General features: G+C 40.1%; 1 protein-coding gene across 1 annotated transcript; it reads left to right on the forward strand.

Annotated features, from left to right (window-relative positions):
• The first annotated feature begins 1,255 nt into the window (after positions 1-1,255).
• HINT1 (histidine triad nucleotide binding protein 1) lies at positions 1,256-5,854 on the forward strand. The gene is made up of 3 exons (XM_044228304.1): positions 1,256-1,487; positions 3,546-3,650; positions 5,529-5,854. Exons 1-3 carry the CDS (start codon positions 1,377-1,379, stop codon positions 5,691-5,693), a joined length of 381 nt encoding a protein of 126 aa, XP_044084239.1. The 5' UTR covers positions 1,256-1,376; the 3' UTR covers positions 5,694-5,854.
• Positions 5,855-21,911: the final 16,057 nt, after the last annotated feature.

The raw sequence follows: 21,911 nt of genomic DNA on the forward strand, positions 1-21,911 counted from the left end.
GTCACTTTTGAGACTCAAGGGATCCACTATTAATAATTTTCATTGGCAGAGGACAGGACAAGACAAACTAGTAAACATTCTCATATAGGATAGTCCTGGAGCTATAGTTAATTTTTCCTAGTAAGGGCATGTGGAAATTAAATGTTAGCTAGAGAAGAAGGCCAAGAATGGAACCCATTGAGAAGTCTGGAACTGGACGCTTACTGTGAAGGAGAAATAGCATTCAAAGGAGTATAGGAGACAAGACCACGAGAGCGAAAACTATTATTGAAAAGAGGAAATGGGGGCACCTGAGTGGCTCAGATCATGATCCCAGGGACCTGGGTTCTAGCCCCCGCATCGGGCTCCCTGCCCGGCGGGAAGCCCGATTCTCCCTCTCCCACTTCCCCTGCTTGTGTTCCCTCTCTTACTGTGTCTCTCAAATAAATAAAATCTTCAAGAAAAAAAAAAAAAGAAAGAAAGGAAATGATCAACAATAGAAAATAATGCCAAGAGGTCTACTAAGATAAGAAATGGAAATGTTCACAGAATTTTGTAAGTGGAGGTCCTTAACAATATTGACAAGAGGGGAATGGGTTAAAAAAAGATGAGAAAGTAGACACAGAATAAATAAAAGTTTTAAGAAGCATTAAAGATATGAAGGGGTATGTCAAGGAAGGTGTTCTTCCTTTAAGGTGGGACATGTTACATTATGCTGATTACTTCCGGGAAGAAGTCTTAGTTGCCCAGTGGAGGGAGATTTACAAAGTCGGATTGCTTGGGTCCCTACCCTGGAATCTAATTTAATTGATCAAGAGTTTGGCCAGATTCAAGAGGATTTTTCAAAAGTTCCCCAAGTGATTTTAATGTGCAGTGAGAACCACTGCTAGAGGGAGAAATATCCTGGTAAAAGGAGGGCTTACATACTGTAATCAAGACCTTTTGCAGCTGAGAAATTGTTTGGGTGTCTCAGACAGCAAACACGACCAGCACTGCCCGGATTATCAAATCTTTTCAGTTACAGTATCTAATTATTCCCACAAGGGTCCATAAAGCAAGTGAAGAAGGACGTATACAGTAACTCCACTCACCAAGACACACTAAAGAAAGAAAAAGAGAGAGAAAAAAAAAAAAAAAAAAGACCTCGGCGTTCCTCTCTCGAGTGTCAATCAGGAACCTCTCTTCCGCCAAGGCTCCTCCGCGGTTCTTGGAAACTCCCGCGCGCGCTCTGCGCTTTGAGCGCAGGTCGCCAGTGCGCACGCGCAAGGCCAGCCCGGACGCCCGAGCAGCGGTCCCCGCGCAGCCTTCGCTGTGCACGCCCGCCCTCTGCCCGCTGTCCCGGCTCCTCCCTCCTCTCGAGCTTCTGCCCCGGGCGGCCGCGCGGGAGGGAGGCCGAGATGGCAGATGAGATCGCCAAGGCTCAGGCCGCGCGGCCTGGTGGCGACACAATCTTCGGGAAGATCATTCGCAAGGAAATCCCAGCCAAAATCATTTTTGAGGATGACCAGGTAGACACGGGACGTGGCCTCCCTGGAGGGCTGAGGCAAGGGCAGTCTCCCTTGAACACGCGGGTTTCCCGCGGCCGAAAGGGAAAGGATCGGTCGGCGACGCGAAGGGAAGGGACTCGGCCGCCCCGCGGGGCCTCTGCCGCGGGCCCCCAGCCAGCGGGCAGGGCCGCGGCCGCTCCGAGGCCGCCTGCCGGCGCGTGCCGGCGCTCCGGTTACGCGTTATCAGCCCGGGGCGCGGGTCAGGCTGCCGGGCGCCTGCGGGGCCAACACTTCGGGGTCCAGGCGCGTGTGGGGGACGCGCTGGCTCCTCGGCGTGGGCGCCCCCCGGCTCCGCCTCTGCCTCGGACCTCGCCCGTGTCAGGAATCTCACAATCTCGCCTGCGCTCTGCCTGACAGGGAGAAATCCGATCGCACCCTGACTGGGGCCCAATCTCCGCGATCTCCCGCGCACAGCCTACCCGCCTGGGCTTTCCCGGGCGCCAGTCCGCTCCACTTTGTATGAGACGGACGGGGGCCCGCAGCCTTGGAGGGAACTGGGGGCGGGGGGGCGCGCTGCAGACGCGCTGGGCTAAAGGTCCGCCTCCGCCAGGGCCTGCTAGTCAACCCCACCCCACCCCCATCCCTTCCCGGCTGCGGACTCTGGCGGAGGGGGTGGGTCGCCTTTTGGAATTTGCTTTCCCTTGGCCCCGCGCGGTAGCCAAGTTTGCTTTCCTATTTGGCAGGAAGCAGTTTTATGCCAGGGGACTAAGCACGTTTTTGTTGACTTCCTCGTAGGTGAAATTCTGTTTTAGGAGGACCAAGTAGATGTGACATCTTGTGTAAAATACTTACTGAGCGAGCTGTATTTATGGGTTTGGACCTCAGATGAAGATGGGCAGGAGATTGGGCGACTTAAACAAATTAACTGTTAAATTAATTTTAAGAAATATGGAATATAAGGGAAACATTGGTTTTACTCTCCTAGTAACGTTCTTAGATTCAAAATGTTATCTGAGATTTAATTAGATTCCTCTAGGTGAATTTTGATGGCTTTATTTGTTAACTAGTAGGGAAGTTCTTTTGCTCTAGAAAATGAGTATTTTTAAGTATTTTCACTTGCTTTTTATAAATGACAATTGAAATTCTGATGTTTGAACCACCTAAGACCCAAGAGTATGACTACATGAAGCAGTCTAAGTGATACAGCATTTTGTGTGGAGTACTAAATAGAATTAGTCTTGAGACCGTTTAGCAGGGAGGTTCTATATAAGCAGCTTCCACCTTTAGTAGAGAACAAGAGATAAAAATATATTCATGTGGTATGTAATTTGTCTAAATGCTTCATTAACTTCATTTCGACAAAAGACAAAAGGCAAACAGTTGAGTAAGATGGGAAGAAATAGGTATTAGTCAAAATATTAGACAAATACATAATTACTAAGCTGATCACTGCAGTAAAGGAAAAAACCCAGGAAACTGCACAATCAGCACTCCTAACGTAGGGAAGGTGGAGAGAGAAATCTGATTTCTTTCAGAAATCTTACATATGCTGGTTGCTGAGGAATGGATGTCAGGTTAAGTTAGACAGTAGTTGGGCTTGAGGGGGTAGAGGACCATTGCAGTAGAGGGAAGGGCCTTTAAAAAAAACCAGGAGTTTGGAGAGAGATGAAAGACACTGTGATTTGATCAGGAAGAGTTGTATGAGATCAATTTGAAAAGGTAGACAAGGATTAGCATGCTTAATTTCTATTTCACTTAAATGTCCCTACCTCAGAGTGTTTTGTCTGTGATCCCCCAATCAAAATTGTTTTTTTTTCTTTGAAAATCATTTATTTCACTCTTTACTTTTCCTTTGTAACATGTAGGTAAGATCCTACCTTAATTATACCTTTATTTGTTTAAGGTCAGCCTTCCCATTAGACTAAATGCTATGAAAATAGCCGTGGGATCACATGTATTGTGTACACTTCTGGTTACCTAGCATCTACTACAGTTCCTCCCATGGGGCTAGTGTGAAAGAATAAATTTAGCCTAGAAGATGATACACTAAAACAGATTTTTTCCTCCCCTTTTCTCTAGTGTCTTGCTTTCCATGACATTTCCCCTCAAGCACCAACTCATTTTCTGGTGATACCCAAGAAACATATATCCCAGATTTCTGTAGCAGAAGATGATGATGAAAGTGTAAGTAAATTTACCAACACAATTTATTTTCCTGCCTTTTTTTTTGTTTTTTAAATTTGGGAGATTAAATAAGCAGACAGTCCTTTGGGAGTCAGTGCAATGTAGAAATAGTTTGATTTTTTGAAAATTGAGATATAATTGGCACATAACATTATGTTAGCTTTAGGTGTACAGCATAATGGTTTGATATATGTATATTATGAGATGATCACTATAGTCAAGTGAACATCCATCATCACCAATTCTTTTTTTTTTTTTTTAAAGATTTTATTTATTTATTTGACAGACAGAGATCACAAGTAGGCAGAGAGGCAGGCAGAGAGAGAGAGGAGGAAGCAGGCTCCCTGCTGAGCAGAGAGCCCGATGTGGGACTCGATCCCAGGACCCTGGCATCATGACCTGAGCTGAAGGCAGAGGCTTTAACTCACTGAGCCACCCAGGCGCCCAATCATCACCAATTCTTAAAATGGTTCCTTACAAACAGTAGTTGATGAGACTCATTTTTCCTCAATAAAGAAACAGTACATCATACAGGGGATGATGTGGGGGTTTTGTTTGTTTTGTTTTTGTTTTTTTTTAGATTAAAAAAAAAATTATTTGACAGAGGGAGAGAGAACAAGGAGGGGGAGTGGCAGGCAGAGGGAGAGAAAGAAGCAGGCTTTTCCTGCAGAGCAGGGAGGCCAATGTGGGGCTCATTCACAGGAGTCTGGGATCGTGACCTGAGCTGAAGGCAGTTGCTTAACAGAGCCACCCAGGGGCCCTGATGTTTTCTATCAATTTTTTTCTATTAATGCCATTAGAGAAAAGAAAAATCACTACTTGGTTTGGCCAGATGTCTAGGCCTCAATTAAATATTTTCCTAATACTCCTTGTGGTATAATTGTTTATAAATACTGGCTCCTCTTCTGCAGGGGTGCTTTAACACTTCGTGCCTTATTGATGTCAGGCCTGGTCATGTGACTTGATTTGGCCAGGAAGTGCAAGCAGGAGTGATACATCTTGTATAAAAACTATAAGAGACTAGCAGCTGGTTTGTCAAGTTCTCTCTTTCCACTGCCACTCTGGTCATACACAAACTACTCCATCAGCCTGGGTTTCTAAGTGAAAAAGATGAAGAATTTAGAGCCTAATCAACTTGTGATGAGCATGTAGTAAGCACAAGAAGTGTATCTTTGTTATAAACCAGTATTTTAGGGTGGTTTGTTACCCCAGCTTAACCAAACTTACCCTGATTGATGTACTTTTCTAGTACAAGAAAGCAAGATACATCTTGCTTTATTAATAACATTTAAATCTTTTTTTTTAAGATTTTATTTATTAATTGAGAATGAGAGAGCGAGAGAGCACGAGAGCGGAGAGGGGCAGAGGAAAAAGTGGATTCAGTCCTGGGATTCCTTTTTTTTTTTCTTTAAAGATTTTATTACTTTACTTAATAGATACATAGTGAGAGAAGGAACACAAGCAGGGGAAGTGGGAGAAGGAGAAGCAGGCTTCCCGCAGAGCATGGAGCCCAATGCAGGGCTCGATCCCTGGACCCTGGATCATGACCTGAGCCAAAGGCAGATGCTTAACGACTGAGCCACCCAGGCACCCTATTAAGAACATTTAAATACCCACTTGGAAAATGATTTTAAAATTGTTTTAATTGAGGAGATTTATGTCTAATTTGTTTATTGGAATTAGTAATGAGTAAATACCTAATCTTAATGGGTTTTTAATTATAAATTGTGTTGTAATAGTATTAAGAGTTTCCAAATATTTGCCCAGAGGGATATGTTTCAACTTGATGGCCTTTTAATATTTCAACTTGGTAGTATGTTATTTAATGGCAAGAATTTATAAACTGCCTGTGCTTAAGAAACTTTTTTTCTTTTCCAGCTTCTTGGACATTTAATGATTGTTGGCAAGAAATGTGCTGCTGATTTGGGCCTGAAGAAGGGTTATCGAATGGTGGTGAATGAAGGTTCAGATGGGGGACAGTCTGTCTATCATGTTCATCTCCATGTTCTTGGAGGTCGGCAGATGAATTGGCCTCCTGGTTAAGCTTGTTTTAGGGTTGATTTTCCCTCCTCTAGGCAGTGGTCAATATTTCCCAGTTCTGTAGGTTAAACAATATACTTCCTTTTGCCTATGTATGGAGAGATTGAGGAAATAATTTTTAAAAACCATACATAATAAAAGACAATGTTGCATGGTTTACAGCCTTTTTGACTCCTGTATTTGATTTAGTAAAAATAAATACATATGTATTTGTTGGAATGTATGATGGTAGAGTTCATAATTTGGGAGGTTTTTAGTTTTTCTTCTCAAGGAGGGTTAAACATATGTACATCGTTATAATCGTGTTACTGGTTTCTGAATACAAATTATAAGATTCCACAAATTTAGCTTTAAAATACCATTTTAGGGTAAAATATTAGTCCAGGAGAAGATTTTCTAATCTAAATCTCTCATTTTTTTAAGAACAAAGGAGTATGTGATGTGATTGATCCAGAAAGTGACAGGTTTGGGTCTAAAAGGAATAGTTTTTGTCTAGCCTATGTTTTACCTGGACTTTGGGATAATTTGGAAGGAATGAAAGATTTATCACAGAATCTTTGATGACTATGTGAAGCTACACATTGGTATTTCTTTTGTTATCTAAACTCTTGTCTGAATATTTATTATAATCATACTACTTAGAATTAATTTCCCAAATTGAAAACCTACTGGTTTTTTTTTGAATTTTTTTTTTTAAGATTTTATTTATTTATTTGACAGAGATCACAAGTAGGCAGAGAGGCAGGCAGAGAGAGGGGGGAAACAGGCTGCCTGATGCAGGGCTCAATCTCAGGGCCCTGAGAGCATGACCGAGCCGAAGGCAGAGGCTTAACCCACTGAGCCACCCAGGCGCCCGAAAACCTACTGTTTTGAATGTGCATTGTACACTAGCAAAAATATTTAAGTTGTACGTGGATCTGGCTATGTGGCGTTGGGAGAGTGGAATCTAGTGGTTTGAGTTCTCATGAAGACCAAACTTTTTTAGGGTTGCCGTGCACCCTAGCCTTTCTGAGATGTTGTAGGGCAAGTAGTTTTGCCTTTTGGGTTTCCTTCATGTAGGTACTTTCTGTTCTCCAAAACCTAACTTGATACTTCTGTCTGCTTTACTTTCCTCTTTGATTCTCTTTGTGCTTATGGATTCCTTCCATTATTCATCTCTAAAAGGCCATTTTAGTAAGGTTTGACACTAACTGAAAACTTCTCTTCTACATTTTAAATTATATTATTGATTTTTAAATAGCTTGGGTGGATTAGGAAAATTGGCCATTTAGATCTTAAAAATAATTTTTTCCTAATTGTCATTTTTTTAAAAGAATTTTATTTCTTTATTTGAGAGAGAGCGTGCCAGCATGAGTCAGAGGGAGAGGGACTAGTAGACTTCCCACTGAGCAGGGAGCCAGACTGATATGGGGCTCTATCCCAGGATTCTAAGATCATGACCCAGGCTGAAGAAGACTTAATGCAACTGAGCCACCCAGGTGCCTCCCAGTTGTCATTTTTAACATTTTTATAGTGTTTAAAATCTTTGTGTAGTTATGTATCAAGTTTTTAATTTATTTCATATTTTAAAAAGCCTTTCCCACCCCAGGAAGATTTTAAAAAATTATTATTTCTTCCCCCTTAATACTATAATGGCTTTATGTACTTTTTTAAAAGTAAGCTCTAGGCCTAAGGTGGGGCTTGAATTCACAACCCTGAGATCAAGAGTCCCATGCTCCATTGACTGGGCCAGCCAGGCACCCTGACTTTTTTTTTCAATGGGGGAAGTTCTGAGGATGAGTTTGGGAAGGATTTGTGCCACTATAAAAAATGTAATAATGAGAGAAGCATTCGTATTATGTGTAAGAGGATAGAGGCTGCCTTTTTAGGCACATTATCTTTCCCATTGATTTCATCAAACCAGTGCCAATAAATCAGATGACTGCTAAGTTATCTCACTGGTTATGTCTCTGACCTTTCTGCCTCAAACTGGGGCAGCTGTTGCCCACCAACTCATTTCTGTGGATAATTGTGGATGCAACTTTTTTTCCAAGTTAAAGCTCCTTCCTTGTACTCATTTATGGTGCTTTATTGTACAGGTTACATTTTTTTCTATTCACATTATAACATACAAAATAACAACTAATTAAGTTTTAAAAAGCCCTTTTCTTTTTTCTTTTTTCTTTTTTTTTTTTAGGATTTTATTTATTTGGTTGTCAGAGAGAGAGGGAGAGCGAGCGAGCACAGGCAGACAGAGAGGCAGGCAGAGGCAGAGGGAGAAGCAGGCTCCCCGCCGAGCAAGGAGCCCGACATGGGACTCGATCCCAGGACGGTGGGATCATGACCCGAGCCGAAGGCAGCTGCTTAACCAACTGAGCCACCCAGGAGCCCTTTTCTCAGACTGTGGGTTTTAGTTAAATAGAATAAAAAGTGGTTAAGCCATTCTCAAGTACTGCAGGTATGCCAAGAGTTGATTCAGACTTTTCATATCAGTCCTTTTATTAGTTTGGAAAGCAAATTTTGAGAACGCCAGCAGATGACAGTAACTGCTTCTTGAACTGCTTTCTGTGATACACAGGATCATTTAGTAAAGAGATTTGTACGCATACTGGCATACCTTGGAAATATTGCAGGTTCTCTAGTAGACCACAACAATAAAGTGAATATCACAAGTCAAGTCAGATGACTTCTCTGGTGACCCAATATATATAAAAATTAGGTTTAGAGAAAAAAAATTATGTTTATACTCTACTTGTAGTCTATTAAGTATAAAATATCATGTATTAAAAAAACCAACAATGTACGGGGCCTTGGGTGGCTCAGTAGGTTAAGTGACTGCCTTAGGCTCAGGTCATGATCCCAGAGTCCTGGGATTGAGCCCTGCATTGGGCTCCCTGCTCAGTGGGGAGTCTGCTGCTCCCTCTGACCGCCGCCCCCATGCTCTCTCTTACTCTTTCTTTCTCTCTTGAGAAAATAAATAAAATCTTAAAAAAAAAATGTACGTACTTTGAAAAATACTTTATTTCTAAGAAAATGCTAACTATCACATGAGCTTCCAGGGAGATTACCTTTGCTGACAGAGGGTCTTGCCTTGATGTTGACAGCTGCTGACTCAAGGTAAGGGTTGTTGTAGCAATTTCTTCAAATAAGACAACCATGAAATTTACTGCACTGATGGACTCTTCATTTCATGAATGATTTCTCAGTGGCATACAACAATGTTTGATAGCATTAGACCCACAGAACTTCTTTCAGAATTGGATTCAGTTTTCTCAGATCCTGCCACTGATCAACTAAGTAATATTCTAAGTCTTTTGTTTTCATTTCAACAATCTTCATAGCATCTTCACCAGGCACAGATTCTATCACAAGAAAGCACTTTGCTCACCCTTAAGATGCAACTCCTTATCCATTGAAATTTTATGAGATTGCAGCATTTTGGTCATATCTCAGACTCGAGTTCTAAATTCTAGTTCTCCTGCTATTTCCATCACATATGCAGTTATTTATTCTACTGAACTTTTGAACACCTCACAGTTAACCATGAGAGTTGGAAACAACTTCCAATCTTTTTTTTTTTTAAGATTTTACTTATTTGAGAGAAAGAGAGCATGAGCTGGGGGAAAGAGAGGCAGAGGGACAGACCCCCCCCACTAAGCTGGGAGCTTGATATGGGACTCCCATCTCAGGACCCTGAGATCATGACCTGAGCCAAAGTCAGATGTTTAACCATCTGAGCCACCCAGGCACCTCAACTTCTTCCAAACTTCTGTTCATGTTGATATTTTGACCTCTTCCATGAATCATGAAGGTTCTTAATTGTATCTGGAGTGATGAATCTTTTCTAGAAAGTTTCCATTTTACTTTGCCCAGATCCATCAGACAAATCCTTTTTATGGTAGCTAGAGCTTTAGGAAATGTTTTTCTGTCTTTTCTTACATTTATTTATTTTAGAAAAGAAAAGTGGATGCACACACGGGGGTTAGGGCAGTCAGAGGGAGAGAGAAAGAATCCTAAGCCTGACCTGGGCTTCATCTCACGACTCAGATCATAACCTGAGCCGTAATCAAGAGTTGGACACTTAACTGACTGAGCCACCCAGGCACGTCAGGAAATGCATTTCTTTTTTTTTTTTTTTTTAAAGATTTTATTTATTTATTTGACAGAGAGAAATCACAAGTAGATGGAGAGGCAGGCAGAGAGAGAGAGGGAAGCAGGCTCCCCGCTGAGCAGAGAACCCGATGCGGGACTCGATCCCAGGACCCTGAGATCATGACCTGAGCCGAAGGCAGCGGCTTAACCCACTGAGCCACCCAGGCGCCCAGGAAATGCATTTCTTAAAGAGTGAGACTTGAAAGTCAAAATGACTCCTTGATCCATGGACTGCAGAATAGATCTTGTCTTAGCAGTCATGAAAACAACATTAATCTCATTGTACATCTCCATCAGAACTTGGGTGACCAGGTACATTGTCAGTGAGCAGTAATGTTTTTAAAGGACTTCCCTCCTACTCCACCCCTCCCGACTCAGCAGCAGATCTCAATATTAGGCTTAAAATACTCAGTAAATATTACTGTAAACATCTAAACAGATGTGTTGTCATCCAGGCTTTGTCCCATTTATAAAGCAAATGCAGAATAGATTTAGGTTAATTCTTAAGGACCACAGGCATTTCAAAATGGTAAATGAGCACTGGATCTACATGAAGATACCTACGAAGAACTTACCAAACTCAATACCAAAGAACAAATAGTCTAGTCAAGAAATGGGCAGAAGACATGAACACACAATTCTGCAAAGAAGACATCCAGATGGCCAACAGACACATGAAAAAGTGCTCCACATCACTTGGCATCAGGGAAATACAAATCAAAACCACAATGAGATACCACCTCACACCAGTCAGAATGGCTAAAATTAACCAGTCAGGAAATGACAGGTGTTGGCAAAGATGTGGAAAAAGGGGACCCTTCCTACATTGTTGGTGGGAATGTATACTCAGAAAACAGTATACAAGTTCCTCAGAAAGTTGAAAATAGGGCTACCCTATGACCTAGCAACCTTACTACTGGGTATTTACTTTAAAAATACAAATGTAGTGATCCGAAGGGGCACGTGCACCCGAATGTTTATGGCGGCAATGTCCACAATAGCCAAACTATGGAAAGAGCCTAGATGTCCATCAACAAATGAATGGATAAAGAAGATATGGTATTATATATACAATGAAATACTATGCAGCCACCAAAACCCCGAAATCTTGCCATTTGCAACAATGTGGATGGAACTAGAGGGTATTATGCTTAGCAAAATAAGTCAATCAGAGAAAGACAATTATCAAATGATCTCTCTGATATGAGGAATTTGAGAGGCAGGGCAGGGGGTCATGGGGGAAGGGAGAGAAAATGAAACAAGATGGGACTGGGGAGGGAGACAAACCATAAGAGACTCAATCTCAGGAAACAAACTGAGGGCTGCTGGAGGGGAGGGGCTAGGGAGAGAGAGGGTGGCTAGGTGATGGACATTGGGGAGGGTATGTGCTATGGTGAGTGCTGTGAATTGTGTAAGACTGATGATTCACAGACCTGTACACCTGAAACAAATAATACACTATATGTTAATTAAAAAAAAAAAAAGAACTTTTCTTTTGTCTTTACAAGTTGGCTAAGTAGTATAAGAGGCCCACCTGTCAACCTGCCTTGGCTTTTGACATGCCTTCCTCACCAAGCTTAATCATTCCTGTCTTCTGATTTAAAGCAAAAGACATGTGACTCTTCCTTTAACTTCAACACTTGGAAAGCACTGTAGGGCTATTAAGTAGCATTTGCTCAGAGTATTGTATGTGTGATGGACACTTGTAATTATTGGTGTTCAGCACTTGAATGCTCTTCACATTTGAGGGATTCCTTGCCTCCCCAAAGAGAACCTGAAATGAACAGAAATCTAGTATTCTAGCTCCTCTGCCAGCTGGGATGTAGGCCCTTGAGTTAGGCTCTGCCAATCAGATACACTCATCTGGGATTTTGAATTTGAAACTAACGACACAAAGGAACAAAGGACAGTGGAGACTTCTTTCTGGTGTCAGTGGCAGCAGCATCCAGTTGGCAGGCACAAGAGTGCCTGTGTTGCCAATCGTTGGATCCCGTATTGAATACCGGGGTGACAACAGTGCTCGCTGTGATTCCTGTGTTCAGTGATGAGTAACGGTGTCTTACTAGACTAGCTCTCTGATTCTATTTTTGAGTGTGGTATCATCTGCATAGTTTCTTTATTCCTGCTATTTTCCCAGTTAATCTGTGTTTCAAGAAATGAACGGCTAGAGAAATTTTTTACTAGGAATGGTTATAGACAATAGATTCTCAGGGAAAGTGAGGTGGAGTGGTGGAGAGCTGAGATTAGTTGTTGGGCCTTGTTTGGGATGAAGGCAAGGTGAATCCAGTGAGTATTAAGGAACTAGATTTTCAAAGCCCATGGTAAATAGTAGCAAGGTAGCTAATTAAATCATTCCATAGATCACTTGTACTGATATGCCAATTGAAGGAAAGGCTTTGGGTTTCTAGCTGCTATAGCCATAGGGCAGTATGAAGGACAGGCAGAATTCAAGGGTAATGGAGGTGTTGTGATTATTTCTAATTGCTGAGCATCTTAAAAAATGGATGACAAAGTAAGATTTCTTCTCTTTCTCTTAATTTAAAAAAATTTAAAAATTAACATATAATGTATTATTAGCCTCAGGAGTACAGGTCTGTGAATCATTAGGCTTACACACTTCACAGCACTCACCATATCACACACCCTCCCCAATGTCCATCACCCAACCACCCTCTCCCTCCTCCCTTCCCCCCAGCAACCCTCACTTTGTTTTGTGAGATTAAGAGTCTCTTATGGTTTGTCTCTTATTCCTATTTTTTTGACAAACTAAGACTTATTTTTAAAGTTTTATAGAGAAAGAACGCATGTATGAAAGTTTTATAGAGAAAGAACGCATGTGTGGGGGGCACAGAGAGGGGAGAGGAAGAGAGAGAATTCATGCAGACTCCCCACTGAGCAGGGAGCCTGATACGGGGCTCCATGCCAGGACCCTGACATCATAACCCAAACTAAAACCAACAGTAAGACAGTCAACCTACTGAGCCACCCAGGCACCCCAAGCTAAGATTTCTAAATTATTAGTTCAAGTTATCTATTGAAACCCAAGGGCTTTCTATGACTGTTATAAAATTTGTGAGAGATTTGTTTCTTTAAGATATAAGCTCTTGCAGCTGAAGAAGTGAAACAGTTATAAGCCAAACAACATTTGATTCTTAAGGTTTCTGAATTTTGTTACTTTAATTTATATCTTTGTCTAGCCTCTTTTGAGGAAGTTATAATATCTATAAGCAAAGAATGGTATCTGAATACTTGGAATGAGCTATAATTGGACATTCTGGCTGACTCAGAGCATCCCAAATTCCCAACCTACTGAGCCTTTCTTGTCAGCTGAAGCAGCCTCTCCTCTTGTGTAAAATGTATTGGTTGCTTAAAGAAACTTCTCAATTATTTCTCTTATATACTGCAGCTATTTCTGTGCCTTACTCTTTAAAAAGAAAAGGAAACTCTCTTTCCTAAACTTCAAACACCTTGTGCATTTCTTTCTCTGCAATTATATCAGAAGATCCCAAGAGACCCTAGATGGTACATTTGGGTTCATTCTGAGAACTGTAGAAAAAGAAACTGCCAGGCAAAATGAATACTTTCTACTACTGACAGGGATAAGCTTAGTTTCATCCATCAGGCCTTGTGACAGTAATACAACACAATGCCCACATTTCGGCCTTTAACTAGCATGTCTAACTAAAAAGTTTCTTGAAGAAAATGGCTGATTCCAGGTGTGGGGAAGGGGAAGCCCAAGGTGGGCATGCGATATCTTGTTCCTGCATGGTGGGCAGTGGGAGTGCTCAAGGACTGAGGAGGACATGTCAAAAGGACGCAGGAATTAGACTGAATGGGTTCCAGGTAGAATATAGAGAAATGTGTGAATCTACAATGATATGAGACAATGCTTTTTAAAAGTATAAGTGCCAACTAATAAATGTAAGAGAAATGATGAAATGAAAAACAATCATGCTCCTCTCCCACTTCTACTCCCACTCTCGCTGACTGTGTTCCCTTTTTTCCTGTGTCTCTCTCTGTCAAATAAATAAATAAATAAAATCTTAAAAACAAAACAAAACACACAGCTATAGAGGTACCTGGGTGGCTCAGTGGGTTAAAGCCTCTGCCTTTGTCTCAGGTCATGGTCCTGGGGTCCTGGGATCGAGCCCCACATCAGGCTCTCTACTCTGAAGGGATCTTGCTTCTCCCTCTCTCTCTGCCTGAGTCTCTGCCTACTTGTGATCTCTGTCAAGTAAATAAATAAAATCTTAAAAAAAAAGCCATAAAAGACATTCTTGGAACAATTAGGAGATTTGAATATAAACTGTATATTATTTTTTTGAATAAAGACTGTATATTAAGTGATATTATTGAATCGTTAACTTCCTGAGGTGGGTAACTGAGTTGTCGTTTTATAGGAGAATATCCTTGTTCTTAGGAGATGCATGCTAAAGTATTGAGGGATAAAGTGACGTGTAAGACATAGGGTTTTTTCTTCTAAAAAATTTAGGGTACAACTTCTTCTAATAGATCAAAATATTCCCTAAATCTAGCTCCAGGCTTGTTCTAGTCTCCAGCCCAAGGAAATTCTCTCCACTTTTTTTTTCTTTATTTTCCCAACCAACTTACTTTATCAACTCCTTTTTCAGAAATTAAAAAAAAATTTTTTTTCATCTTTATAGGCATATTCCATCCCTTCTTTGTGTTTACCCTTATATATGTTTTTCATTCTTTAAAATTTTTGGAGGTAGTTTCTTCTAAGAGACCAAAAAACTCCCAAAATTAAGTGGGTGACCTAGTTCTAGTCACCAGTCTAATATATATATATTTTTTTTCTTTTTTATATTTTTTCTGTTTGTTTTCTTTTTTTAATTTTTAATTTGCATTTCTTTACACCAACAAGACAGAAGAAAGAGAAATTAAGGAGTTCGTCCCATTTACAATTGCACCCAAAACCATAAGGTACCTAGGAATAAACCTAACCAAAGAGGCAAAGAATCTATACTAAAAAAACTATAAAGTACTCATGAAAGAAATTGAGGAAGACACAAAGAAATGGAAAAACGGGGGCGCCTGGGTGGCTCAGTGGGTTAAAGCCTCTGCCTTCGGCTCAGGTCATGATCTCAGGGTCCTCGGATCGAGCCCCGCATCGGGCTCTCTGCTCAGCGGGGAGCCTGCTTCCTCCTCTCTCTCTGCCTGCCTCTCTGCCTCCTTGTGATCTCTGTCTGTCAAATAAATAAATAAAATCTTAAAAAAAAAAAAAAAAGAAATGGAAAAACGTTCCATGCTCCTGGACTGGAAGAACAAATATTGTGAAATGTCTATGCTACCTAACGCAATCTACACATTTAATGCAATCCCTATCAAAATGCCATCTTTTTTTTTTTTAAAGAAATGGAACAAATAATCGTAAAATTTATATGGAACCAGAAAAGACCTCAAATATCCAGAGGAATATTGAAAAAGAAAGCCAAAGTTGGTGGCATCACAATTCCAGACTTCAAGCTCTATTACAAAGCTGTCATCATCAAGACAGTATGGTACTGGCACAAAAACAGACACATAGATCAATGGAGCAGAATAGAGAGCCCAGAAATAGACCCTCAACTCTATGGTCAACTAATCTTTGACAAAGCAGGAAAGAATGTCCAATGGAAAAAAGACAGCCTCTTCAACAAATGGTGTTGGGAAAATTGGACAGCCCCATGCAAAAAACGGTACCATTTCCTTACACCACACACGAAAATAGACTCAAAATGGATGAAGGACCTCAACATGGGAAAGGAATCCATCAAAACCCTTGAGAAGAACACAGGCAGCAACCTCTTCGACCTCAGCCACAGCAACTTCTTCCTATGAACATCGCCAAAGGCAAGGGAAGCAAGGGCAAAATTAACTATTGGGACTTCATCAAGATCAAAAGCTTCTGCACAGCAAAGGAAACAGTTAACCAAAAGACAACTGACAGAATGGGAGAAGATATTTGCAAACGACATATCAGATAAAGGGCTAATATCCAAAATCTCTAAAGAGCTTAGCAAACTCAACACCCAAAGAACAAATAATCCAACCAAGAAATGGGCAGAGGACATGAACAGACATTTCTGCAAAGAAGACATCCAGATGGCCAACAGACACATGAAAAAGTGCTCCACATCACTTGGCATCAGGGAAATACAAATCAAAACCACAATGAGATACCACCTCACACCAGTCAGAATGGCTAAAATTAACAAGTCAGGAAAGGACAGATGCTGGCGAGGATGCGGAGAAAGGGGAACCCTCCTACACTGTTGGTGGGAATAGAAGCTGGAGCAGCCACCCTGGAAAACAGCATGGAGGTTTTTCAAAAAGTTGAAAATAGAGCTACCCTACGACCCAGCAATCGCACTACTGGGTCTTTACCCTAAAGATATAAATGTAGTGATCCGAAGGGGCATGTGCACCCGAATGTTTATAGCAGCAACGTCCACAATAGCCAAACTATGGATAGAGCCTAGATGTCCATCAACAGATGAATGGATAAAGAAGAGGTGGTATATATACACACAATGGAATACTATGCAGCCATCAAAAGGAATGAAATTTGCCATTTGTGATGACATGGATGGAACTAGAGGGTATTATGCTTAGCAAAATAAGTCAATCAGAGAAAGACAACTATCATATGATCTCCCTGATATGAGGAAGTCGAGAAGCAACACGGGGGGCTCTGAGGGGTAGGAAAAGAATAAATGAAACAAGATGGGATCGGGAGGGAGACAAACCATAAGAGACTCTTAATCTCACAAAACAAACTGAGGGTGGCTGTGGGGAGGGGTGTAGGGAGAGGGTGGTGAGGTTATGGACATTGGGGAGTGTATGTGCTATGGTGATTGTTGTGAAGTGTGTAAACCTGGTGATTCACAGACCTGTACCCCTGGGGCTAATAATACATTATAAGTTTATTTAAAAAATTTAAAAATTTAAAAAAAGATACAAAGTTAGGAAAAAATATTAAAAAAAGTTTCGTGTAAGGATCTCCTCAATGTACCCATTAGCAGTCATGTTCCATTTCCCCCTAAACCCACTGACCCCAGGCCTGGACAATCACTATTTTCTGTCTTTATGGAGTTGCCTATTCTGGACATTTTATAAAAATACAATCATACAGACCAATCATTTGGTCTTTCGTGACTGACTTCTTTAATTTAGCATCCACACTGTAGCATGTACCAATACTTCATTCCTTTTTATATGCCACATTTTGTTTTTCCATTCATCAGTTGATGGATATTTGCATTGTTTCCACATCTGGCTCTTATGAATAATGTTACCTTAGGATCTGCGGACAGTTTTTGTGTGGATATAGGTTTTACTTCTACTAGGCATTTACCCAAGGACTCTGAACATGAATGGAATTGCTTATATGTTACTCATTTGGTCACATGATTAGTCTACATGTAACCTTTTGAAAATCTGCCAAAGTTGGAACTGACCCATTTTCCAATTCCATCAGCAGCATGTGAGGACTCCAGTTTCTCTACATCTAGACCAACAGTGCCTCTTTTATTATAGTCATCCTAGGGGGTATGAAGTGGTATCTTGTGGTTTTGATTTGCATTTTTGTGATGACTGATGATTATCCTGATTATCTGTTGATCATTACTATTTCCTTTCTTTTCCTTACCATGGGTTTTGTTCTTCTTTTTCTATTTCCTTTAGGTGTAAGATTAGATTGTTTATTTGGTCTTTTTCTTGTTTCTTGAGGAAGGCCTGTATTGTTACATAATGCCCTCTTAGAACTACTTTGCTGTGTCCCAAAGACTTTTAGACCACTATGTTTTTATTTTCATTTGTCTCCATGTATTTTTTTCTTTGATTGCTTCATTGACCCACTGGTTGCTTAGTATCCTGTTGTTCAGTTTTTTGTTTATTCCAGTTTTTTTTCTTATGATTTATTTCTACTTTCATACTTTGTGATTGAAAAAGATGCTTAATATGGTTTTAATCTTCTTAAATTTAATAATGCTTGCTTTATGGCCTAATATGTGACTTATTCTGGAGAATGTTCCATGTACACTTGAAAAGAATGCACATTCTGATGTTTTTGGATGGAATGTTCTGTATGTGACTATCATGTCCATCTGGTCCAATGTGCCATTCAAAGACATTGCTTCTTTATTGATTTTCTATCTAGATAATCTACCCATTGACATAAGTAGAATGTTAAAGTCCCTTATTATTTGTATTGCCATCATTTTCTCTCTTTATGTCTATTAATATTTTGTATTTAGGTGATCCAGTGTTCAGTGCTTATTTAAGATTATTAAATCTTTTTGTTGCATTATTCCTTTATCATTATGTAATGCACTCTTTGTCTCTTGTTGCAGTCTTTGTTTTAAAGTCCATTTTGGGGGCGCCTGGGTGGCTCAGTGGGTTAAGCCACTGCCTTCGGCTCAGGTCATGATCTCAGGGTCCTGGGATCGAGGCCCGCATCGGGCTCTCTGCTCAGCCGGGAGCCTGCTTCCCCCTCTCTCTCTGCCTGCCTCTCTGCCTACTTGTGATCTCTGTCTGTCAAATAAATAAATAAAATCTTTAAAAAAAAAAATAAAGTCCATTTTGTTTGATGTAAGTATTACTGCCCTAGCTTTTTTTTTAAACACACAAATTTTAAATTTTGATAATGTCCAATTTACTTATCCCCTGCTACTGGTATTCATGGTGTCATCTCTAAAAAATCATTGCTTGGGGCGCCTGGGTGGCTCAGTGGGTTAAGCCCCTGCCTTCGACTCAGGTCATGATCTCAGGGTCCTGGGATCGAGTCCCGCATCGGGCTCTCTGCTCAGCAGGGAGCCTGCTTCCTCCTCTCTCTCTCTCTCTGCCTGCCTCTCTGCCTACTTGTGATCTCTCTCTGTCAAATAAATAAAAATAAAATCTTTAAAAAATCATTGCTTAATCAAGGCCACAACATTTTACACCTATGTTTTCTTCTGAGTTTTATAGCTTTAGCTCTTATAGTCAGGTCTTTAGTCCATTTTAAGTTTTTGCACTTCACATTGTCCAACTTCGTTGTTTTGCCTATGGCTATCTAGTTGTCCTACTACCATTTGTTAAATGACTATTTTCCCATTTAATTGTCTTGGCATCCTCATTAAAAAATCAACTAACTCTAAATATGAGGATTTGTTTCTGGGCTTTCAATTCTACTCCACTGATCTATGTATTTATCCTTACACCAGTACCAGACTGTCTTGATTACTGTAGCTTTCTTAAAAAAAAGATAGTATTTATTTGAGAGTGAGTGAGAGAGAGAGCCTGAGCTGGCAGGAGAGGCAGAGGGAAAGGAGAAATAGTCTTCCCACTGAGCAGGGAGTCTGACATGTGGCTTGACCCCAGGACCCTGGGATCATGACAAAAGTCAAAGGCAGACATTTAACTGACTAAGCCACCCAGGCACCCCTACTGTAGCTATGTAGTAAGGTTTGAAAGTGGAAGTGTGATTCCTTCAGTCTTTTTGTTTTGTTTTTTTTTTTGTCTTTGTTTTTTAGATTAAAGTGTAGTTGACACCCCAGTGTTCTTTCTCAATTTCATTTTGACTTTTATTAGACCCTTGTATATGATTTTTGAAAAGAGACTTAATGGGGCAGCTGGGTGGCTCAGTCAGTTAAGTGTCTGACTCTTGATCTCAGCTCAGGTCTTGATCTCAGGTTCCTGAGTTCAAGCCCTGCACTGGGCTCCAGGCTGGGTATGGAGACAACTTAAAAAAAAAAAAAAGAAAGAAAAAAAAGACTGTATGTTTTAGAGCAGTTCTAATTTCATAAAAACACTGAAGAAAAAGTTTAGGAGTTTCTATATTATCTCCTGCCCCTACTATCAACATCCTGAACCAGAGTAGTATATACATATGTTACAATCAGTGAACCCACATTAACACACCATTACCATATAAAGTCATTGTTTACATTAGGGCACATTGTTGGTGTTGTACATTCTATCAATTTGAAAAAATGTATAATGACATCTATCATTATAGTACCATTAAGAATATTTTTACTACCTTAAAAATCCTCTGTGCTCTGACTTTTCATCTATCCTTCCCCACTAACCATTGATCTTTTTATGGTCTTCATAATTTTGCCTTATTCCAAAATGTCATATAGTTGGAATCACTCAATTTATAGCCTTTTTAGGGACGCCTGGGTGGCGCAGTTGGTTGGACGACTGCCTTCGGCTCAGGGCGTGATCCTGGAGTCCCGGGATCGAGTCCCACATCAGGCTCCCAGCTCCATGGGGAGTCTGCTTCGCTCTCTGACCTTCTCCTCGCTCATGCTCTCTCTCACTGTCTCTCTCAAATAAATAAATAAAATCTTTAAAAAAAAAAATTTATAGCCTTTTTAGATTGGCTTTTTCTCTTAGTAATGTGTTTTAGGGTTTCTCCATATCTTTTCATGCATTTATACATCAATTATTATTATTTTTTAAAGATTTTATTTACTTATTTGTTAGAGAGAGAGAGAGCATGAGAGGGGAGAAGGTCAGAGGGAGAAGCAGACTCCCTGTGGAGCTGGGAGCCTGATGCGGGACTCGATCCTGGGATTTTGGGATCAGGGCCTGAGCTGAAGGCAGTGGCTTAACCTACTGAGCCCCCCCAACGCCCCATATAGCTCAATTCTTTTAGTGCTGAATAATATTCCATTGTCTGATGAAACAGTTTATTCATTCATTTACATACAGAAGTACATCTTGGTTTCTTCCAAATTTTGACAATTAAGGATAAAAATGCCATAAACACCTATGTGCAGGTGGTTTATGTGTGTGCGCGTGTGCGCGCACGCACGCAAGTTTTCAACTCCTTTGGATAAAGACTAAGAAGCACAATTGCTGCATCTTATAGTGAAAGTATATTTAGTTTTATAAAAAACTGCCAAACTGTTTTCCAAAGTAGCTGTATCATTCTACATGCCCATCAACAACGAGGGAGAGTTCCTGTTGCTCCACATTCTTGCCAGCATTTGGTATGTGTCAAGGTTTTGCATTTTGGGTATTCTAACAGGTGTGTAGTTATATCTTATTGTTGTTTTAATTTGCTATTTCCTAATGACATATGATACTGAGAATTTTTATATGCTTATTTCTCATATGTATATCTTCTTTTTAGACCTTTTCAGGTCTCTTGTCAATGTTTATATGTTTTCTTATTCCTGATTTTGAAGAGTTATTTTTATATTTTGTATAAAAGTCCTTTATTAGGTACATCTTTTACAAATATTTTTTGTAAAAACTGAATGTATGTTGGGATTTTGATTGGGGTTGCAATGAATACTTAGATCAAACTAGAAAGAATGGACATGTTGATGATACTGGGTTTTCCTGTTCATGAATATGGAAAGTGTCTCCATTAATTTGGTTCTTCTTTGATTCCTTCATCAGAGTTTTGTAGTTTTCCTCACATAGATAGTATATACACATATTAAATTTACACCTAGGTATTTCATTTTTAGGGATACTAATGTACTAATGTATTTTTTTTTAATTAAAATTTCCACTTGTTCATTGATGGTATACGGGAAAGTGACTGGCTTCTGTATCCCACAACCTTGTTTTAAAAGCTTTAGTTCTGGGAGCTTTTGATTTTTTTTATTCGTTCTACATTTTCACATGGAAAATCATGTCATCTGTAAATAAAGACAGTTTTATTTCTTCCTTCCTAATCTGTATACCTCTCATTTCTTTTTCTTGTCTTATTGTATTAAATAGGACTTCTAGTATGGTGCTGAAAAGGAGTGGTGAGAGGGGACATACTTACCTTGTTTTTGATCTTAGCAGGAAAGTGTCTAGTTTCTTGTGCTTAAGTAGGTGTAGATTTTTGTAGATATTCTTTATCAAGTTGAGGAAGTTCCCCTCTATTCCAAGTTTGCTGAGAACTTTTATCATAAATGAATGTTAGCGACTAACACCAAGAAAATAGAAACAATCATCAGAAATTATTGTCAACAGCTATATGCCAATAAGTTAAGCAACCTAGAAGAAGAAATGGATGCATTCCTGGAAACCTATAAACTTCCAAGACTGAAACAGGAAAAAATTGACAACCTGAATAGATCAATATTTAGTAACGAGATTGAA

Source organism: Neovison vison, chromosome 1 (assembly GCF_020171115.1).
Source record: "Neovison vison isolate M4711 chromosome 1, ASM_NN_V1, whole genome shotgun sequence".
Taxonomy (NCBI): Eukaryota; Metazoa; Chordata; class Mammalia; order Carnivora; family Mustelidae; genus Neogale; species Neogale vison.